Source organism: Alosa sapidissima, chromosome 21, assembly GCF_018492685.1.
Source record: "Alosa sapidissima isolate fAloSap1 chromosome 21, fAloSap1.pri, whole genome shotgun sequence".
Taxonomy (NCBI): Eukaryota; Metazoa; Chordata; class Actinopteri; order Clupeiformes; family Clupeidae; genus Alosa; species Alosa sapidissima.
In genome coordinates, this window is record NC_055977.1 from 4,264,287 (window position 1) to 4,271,786 (window position 7,500).

The following is a 7,500-nucleotide window of genomic DNA, read 5'->3' on the forward strand; positions in this document are numbered from 1 at the left end:
CCGCGCGAGCACGTAGGCCTATTTGTTTACATATGGCTAGTTCGAAACGCATGACCTTTTGCATTACACCGCGAAGCCAGGCTTTTCATGCCCAACGCCAATCAGATTGATGCACTGAACTGTGGGGGGTTGTCAGAGTGGTAGAGCTTTAGCCAAGCGCAACTTGAGGGGGCAATCAGTCGGGCGTGATGGTTTCCCATCACGTACAGCCAAACGCTTACAGCAGAGGCCCGGGAGCACTACGGATGCCCAACCAGCTCCCCGCTACCAACCAGCCGAGTGCTCCAGTGCTCGCCTATAAAACATCGCCCAGAGGCATACTGAACATATGGATGCACGTTTGAGAGCATCACTCACAGACGCGGCATATATGGAACCACATATATTGTTTGAACGCACTGCTTAAAGGCTCAGTCGTATAGATGTCATTTCTGGAATTGAGGATGCACAAATAAATGGTATTCAATTACAGTGCCAGGGGGGGTGTTATCAGTGTGTGGGCTTGTACTCATTAAAATGACATTACTCTGTCCTGGGCTATGATGTCCCAGCCGCATTACACCCCCCACCCCCCACCCGACATGGAGAAAGAAATGCCACGAGTTTCCCTGTGGTGTCTAAACATGCACCCATCAGGGCTCTTGCGTGAATCCAAACACCCGCGATGGAAAAGTTTCTGCTTCTAAGCAGAACCGCCTCGGGCCACAGTCCCCTCGCTGCTGATCAGTATGGACCCACTTACTTGTTTGTTTTTCTGCCAGTCTCAGTCATGAGTTTCCTTCGCATGTAGGAGTTTAAAGGGGCTGTGTGTACTCTTGCATTGCATTGCCTTAAATTGAAGAACACGTCTAAAAACACTGGGTCAAAACACATTTATTTAATCAGATTCTGTTACTTCTAAGACATTTTTGAAGATAAAATAAATAATACTAATAAAAAAACACGCTTCTTAAAAGGAAAGACTGGAGAAACTCCATTTCACATACAAGACAATCAGCGGCACTGCTCCTCCACCTGCCGCACGGCAGCACCTTGTTTGCAAGATTTCGGATTTTCAGTCAGGGTAATCTAGGCTCATTGGCTTTGAATAAGGTAATTATGTCTGATTGCATACCATATGCACAATCCCTTCGGTAGTCCATGATGGTTTATGGAGCAAAACACATCTGCAAGCCACATTTAATACCACATCGGTAAAGACCACATTAGACAAATGATCCCAAGATGCAATTTTCACTAAAAAAAACAGAATCATCCAGTCTTTTTTTTTTTCAGTTACTGCTGTTGCAGCATTTACCAGCTGACATGTCCAAGATTAAATTCCTAATCACTGCATTTGTATAACTAAAATTGAGTCAGGAGAAATGTCAGTTATTTAGTGGTAACAATAGGGAATTTACACAACTCTACTGTGCAGACTAGCTTTAGTGATAGCGTGCACATTTTTCTAACTGACATTCAAATAATGTATTTTATTGATTTCGTTTTTATACCAAGGTCATAATGTAAATGGACACATTTCCCATGATTGACAGCAAAGTCTAAAAAAATATTATTTTATTTGAATTACAAATTCCATTTTTTCTGGACCAACTTTACAACATAAATAAACCAAACTTTACACATTAATGCATTCTAAACCCTAAATATTTTTTTACATAGCTCATGAAAGAGACACTGATATAAGTTTCAAGGGTTTCAAGGCATAACAGAACATCTCTGACTCAAAGAAACATGTCCAGCGTGTCAAAGTCATTGTTTTCCATCGCCTTCTCGGTCACACTGGTGTCAAAGATGACATCATCCAGGAAGTCATCGATAGTCAGGAAGTCGGCGCTTGGGGCTGACGTTGAGGGCGCGCTGAGCGGAACGCTGGGAGCATGCTGGGATTTCACCGGAGCACTGGGAGCCATCAAGTGACCAAGCGCATCCCCTCCGCCATTCACCAACATGTCCAGCATGTCCGCTCCGTCCGAGGACACGGTGGACGGCGTCGACGGCGTGCCAGGAGACGTTACCTGCGAGCTGGACGACGGCGGGCTGGTGTCGGTGGAGGTGGTGAAAGCCGCCACGCTCGGCGGTGCGCTGCAGGACAGGGGCGCCACGCCTCGATGCCGCAGCATCTGGTCCAGCTCGGCCAGCTGCTTCTTCTTGGCCTTGAGCTTCCTCAGCAGCTTCAGCCTCAGAGCGGCCGTCTTTACGTCCTCTAGAACGGCCGCCGACGCCTGCTCCGGGTCCTTCTTGATCTTCAACAACGCTGCTGCTGCTGCTGGTCGTGGTTTAAGAGCTGCGGCAGCAGGCTTGGCGGGGGCCATTTTTCCAAGAGGGGCTTTCTGGGAAGCACCGCTGAGTGGTGAGGGATTTGTCGGTGAGGGCTTTGCAGAGTTGTGCCTGGAGGTAAGGCCTGCCAACACACCGGCGGGACCTTCCTGCCCTGATGAACTACTGGGCGCCCCCTTTTGGTGGAACTTGAAACCTGTGAACATGTGAGGTTTGACAGGAGGCGCGTTGCTCAGGTCAGGCTTCAGTTTGACTTTAGGGGGTTCCGCTGCCTTTGCGTTTTCCAGTTTGACTATAGGGGGAGTCACTGTCTTTGCAATCTTCTGCTGAGGTCGCACTGGGAGACTGGACTGCTGTTTAGACGGTTGAGGGGGAGAAGGCTCACGTTTGAGGGACACACGAGTTGTGGATGAAGACTGGGTAGAAAGTGGAAGGAGAAGTGTGGAGTGTGGAGTCTCTAGAAAAGTCGCTGTTGCAGGGGGATGATGTTGAGGATGGGTACTCACAATTGATGGGAGGATGACCTCTGGCTCCTCAGGTAGTTCATCTGGCTCCATGTAATCCATTTCCATATCCAGGTTCAATGGGACTAGACTTTGAGGAATTGGGTTATCCATTGCAGCGGGTTGCGTTGCTGGATTCTGTATTGATAAAGTTTGTGGTGATGGGTTTACAATCACTGTTGTTGGCGGTGTTGTGCTCTGTATCACTAGGGTCTGCCCTTTCATATTCTGCTCAGTAGGGGGCATCGGTTCAGGGTTCTGATTAGCTGAAGGTGACCTGAGTGGATCTTGCCCACTGGGAGTGTTTAGTGTTGACAGGAGGGTAATCTCTGGTGGTTGCAACTGACCCGGTTCAGTTGAATCCATTTCTATGTCTAGGTTTAATGTGATTATAGTGTCTGGTGGGAGATCGTCTAAGGTTTGTGGTGGTGGCGGGTTTTTCCTTGTTGAAGTTTCCACTGCAGGCATGTGGGTTGCTTGGGTGTTTTGTGTTGCTAGGCTTGGGGTTTTTACATTTTGATTCTGCGATGCTAGAGTCTGCATTGAAAGGGGGTTCAGGCTTTCTGAAAATGTTGGATACTCTAACATTTGAAGCAACTGCGCTGAACTTTGTACTGTTGGGGTGCGAAGGGACAGATTTGTCCCAGATGTAGGCCCTGCTGGGTTTTGCACAGCTATTTCTGTTGACTGTGCTGAGTTCTGAGCAACTGTTTTCTCTGGGCTTTGAAATACTAATACTTGTCCTTTCATTTTCTTTTTAGGTGGGTTTCTAGGTACAGGTTTCTTTTTGGACGAAGCTGGTGTTGTTGCTTCTTGCACTTCTAGAGTCTCTGGTGACTGGTTGTGTGTCATTTGAATTTGCTGTTCAAGGTTCTCTGAAGGAACAGACAAGAGTGCAGAGTTTGGCAGGTTCATGATTTGCGAAGTTAGACTCTGGGCCATTTCACCTGCCACTGGTATATACAGAGTTGTACCAGGTGCCGCAGAGTTCTCTCCAAACATCTGGTGAGCTGGGATGAACAGTGTGGTGTTCTGCAGTGTTGACGTGTTCTGCGCCATGATCTTTGTTGGAGAAATTAAGCAATCCGCTGGCTGTGATTTCAGTTCTTCTGGTGTGTTTTTTGGCTTCTCCGGCGTACACGGTTTTGCTCGTGGCTCTGAGTTCTCCCCTTGTTCAGTGCTGTTGTTCCGTTTTGAGCTCTGCGTGTCCTTACGCTCAACCTGTTTGCTGGCAAGCCTCCTGCTTCTCCTCACTACAGGAGGGCTAGAGACTGCGGTGACCTGAGCCTCTTCAGGAACTGAGGGTTCACTAGTTAACTTGGAGCCCCCGACAGCAGGGGGCTCCAAGGGTGTCTTCTGATTCTTGCCCTTAGGTTGTCCTAACTTCTCTGTCTCCAGAGTGAGTGTGACTATGTCATTGTGGGACAGACCCTCAAAGGTATCCAGCAGTGTGGCACTACCTATAGAGGTGTCCATCTGACTGATGTCGCCGGGGTCACTCGTCTTGAGTGCTGACACAAACGTGTCTTCATGTGGAGTTGAGAGAGACTGGTCATGTGGCGGGACAATTTCTTCAACAGCTTCCTCCTCTGCTTGGCAGTCTGTTAACAGAGGAATATCAACTGAAATGGTTTCCGTCGGCGCAGGAATATCAACTGAAGTGGTTTCCAACGGCGGAGGAATATCAACTGAAGTGGTTTCCAACGGCGGAGGAATATCAACTGAAGTGGTTTCCATTGGCGGAGGAATATCAACTGAAGTGCTTTCTGTCGGTGGAGGAATATCAACTGAAGTGGTTTCCGTCGGTGGAAGAATAACAATCGAGGTCTCTTGCGTTGTGGTTTTCCGTGTGTCTTCAGGTTCAACCTCCCAAAAGACCATGTGGATTTCCTTTGTAGGCATGTCCAATTTTGAGTGAGATATGCCCCTTAGATCTGTGAATTCTTCATACGCAATCCAGGACCCTGTAAAGACATTTGTGAGTGGTTCAGTAGGTTAGAATTATTTTTGGCAATAGGCATCTGCCTCATTTCAGAATCTTAAATTGATGATTCTTTGAAAACACGCCATCGTATAATACCTCACTCCCCATTACACCCAGTCAAACCTTTTGGCATAACACAAATTATGAAAAGCGCAACGAAAAGGTCAGCATGGACCTGTGACGTTAATAGTGTGACATTTAAGCAGCCCCAGCGAAAGCAGTTTAATTTCAATCTGGGTGGTGTTGGCTGGCAGTCTGGCTGTGCTCCCTTTGCGGCATTTCAAACCTGCCAATCTGTAATGCATTGTAGGTGTGTGTGGGCCTCACCGTCTGTCTGGCGAGACCAGGAGATGAAGAGGTCTTCGCTCGCCTTGTGCTGGATCACCACGGTCGCAGCGTACTGGGCATCTGCGTAGCCAAACGAGCAAGCGGTGACATCGTTCTGAGGGAAACCGTCGGCAAAGTGCACGGCAAACACTGGGGGTACCCTGCGGAAAAAAATAAATACTTTATTTCAAATCCAATGTAGGCAAAGTGAGCACAAATCAAGACATCATCTATACCATGACTCAGACTTAATCTACTTCCACTGAACAGTGAGGTGTGTGTTTAAAGAGCAGTGAAATCGACAGTGTTGACATTCTCACCTCTCTTGGAGAATTTTCTTCTCGTTGATGCTCTGACAACGGCTGCAAGTGATTTGGACAGGGGGACTCAGCGGATGCCAATCAGACACCAGATATGCGTAGGATGATGCAGTATTGGTACAGCTGAAGAGGAAAAAAACAAAAAAGATAGAGATGAATAAAATGTATATACTATATCTACATATAACAATTTATATTATTATATATATATTTATATTTATATAATATATAAATGTAACATGTATGTAATACACACACACATTATATATATGTGTGTAATATAATATAAATTATATTACATACATATTACATTACATTTAATATATTACATGACATCATCATCTATTTCCAATGTAGCCAGCATTTCTTCTTTTAGGAAATGATTCCCTGCTGAGGGAATCATTCCCTGATGATTTCCCGTGAGGATTAGTAAAGGATCAGAAAAGGACCAGAGTTCCTGAGCGTCTATCCTGGTCGTGGCACTAAGCCCTTGCCAGGGGCTGGGCAGTGGGCACTCACCTGCTGCTGGAGCTACAGCCGCAGGTCTGACACTGGCTCTCCCACTGGACCATGTGCTGGAAGAGCTCCTTAGCTTGGCTGTCCAGCTCCAGAAGGACTGGAAGAGCCAGAGCAGGAACCTCCACTGGCCGACGCATGAGTTCTGAAGAGGCACCGAGAGGGGGAAACCCCAGTTAGAGGCGAACGGAGCAGACTGCAGATGCGAAGCGATGAGAATGACATGGCGGCACTGATGCTCACCTCGCCTCTGCTGAAGGGGATGCTGCAGCAGCTGAAAGGTGGATGATCTGAGATCAGTCAACCGCTTCTCTGCATTTCGGAGACTGTTGCCTTCTGGAAAATTAATATATATGTAAATCCATGAATATCAATAAAAAAAAGACTCCTGAATTCTGTATTAATTCAGATAAATTGATTTCCAACTATCTTGTCCAATATTTGTTATTAACGCATCCATCATACACATCATCCAATAATGTTGGATAATCAATCTGATTATAATCCCTCACAAACCTCTATCCATCTGATGATCGGAGGCGCTCTCATATCGTGCGCACAGATCCAGCACAGGCGACGCGTCCTGAGTGGGAATTTTGCGCTTCCTCACACGGGAGCCTCGCTGCCACCGCCCCAAGGACAACAGTCTGAGGGTCCTGCACTGGGCCAGAGCCAGCAGCAGGGAACTCAGCCAACTCTGATTGCTCCGGCTCTGAAGCGAGTGAGGACCGGCGCTGGCACATTCCTCCGCAGGCAGCGCGGACGGTTCCACCACCACACAAGGAACCTTAGAGTGCTCCTCTGTGGTGGAGACGCGAGGATGGGGTTCTTGAGCGGCCTTCGTCACCGGTTCTGCGATCAGCTCCTCGGGTGACGTGCACACCATTTCACGGTCGTTATCTTCGTCACTCACCAGTGCCTCTCCTTCATCTTTAGCCACAGCGTTCGGCTTTGAAATGGTGTCCTCAACCTGCGAGGACTGGTCAGGGCGTATGGTGCCATTGGTGTCCACAGAACAGGCCTCAATGGGTTCTTCGGTTCGGGGGCGTTTGGCAGAGGGGGGCAGAAACGCAGGGCTCTCTGGGGCAGATGGGGTCTGGCCGGAGTGGTTCTGGTCAGGTGTGGTGGACGCAGGGGTGGAGGACAGGCTGGCCAACACAGCCTCCAGGGGTCGGCTAACCAGGGGGAAAATACACTGCAAGCGCACACCCACACACACACACACACACACATACAAGGAGAGTGGAAGAGAAATCGTTACAATCATAGCACATTAACTTCCAGATTAAAACCAGATTCACTTCTCAGCTACAGTGGGAAATAAATACAACAAAACACATGAACTGAGGAAGGAGAAAGCAGCCTAGGTCATCACAGAGTCAAATACCTACCGTGGGGGTTGGGCAGAGCCGGATGGTCTCCTCGTGGTTGATGATGTAGCTCCGTAGAGAGACGGTCAGTCCCTTTGCTTCGCACCAGGGACATGCCTCTGCTGGGACAGACTTGTCCTTGTCCTGGGACTGAAGAAGTTCATTGGTGAATACACAAGATGATAATCAACATGACACAT

At 48.0% G+C, this 7,500-nt stretch overlaps 2 protein-coding genes across 5 annotated transcripts in view; one reads left to right on the top strand and one right to left on the bottom strand.

The window, feature by feature from the left end:
• Positions 1–7,500, top strand: part of LOC121696127 (CUB and sushi domain-containing protein 2-like) — a 19,641-nt gene that overhangs the window by 4,799 nt on the left and 7,342 nt on the right. The gene's annotated exons all lie outside the window — the stretch shown is intronic.
• uspl1 (ubiquitin specific peptidase like 1) overlaps positions 1,541–7,500 on the bottom strand; it is a 7,666-nt gene continuing 1,706 nt past the window's right edge. For 2 of the 4 annotated variants that reach the window (XM_042076441.1, XM_042076438.1), the window contains 7 exons: positions 7,322–7,450; positions 6,447–7,125; positions 6,174–6,266; positions 5,934–6,075; positions 5,415–5,537; positions 5,095–5,255; positions 1,541–4,747 (listed from right to left, as the gene is read on the bottom strand). In XM_042076441.1, the coding sequence (XP_041932375.1) occupies positions 1,725–4,747; positions 5,095–5,255; positions 5,415–5,537; positions 5,934–6,075; positions 6,174–6,266; positions 6,447–7,125; positions 7,322–7,450 (4,350 nt within the window). In that variant the 3' untranslated portion in view covers positions 1,541–1,724. The remainder of the gene's footprint in view (positions 4,748–5,094; positions 5,256–5,414; positions 5,538–5,933; positions 6,076–6,173; positions 6,267–6,446; positions 7,126–7,321; positions 7,451–7,500) is intronic. The other 2 variants (XM_042076440.1, XM_042076439.1) reach the window with 2 other exon arrangements.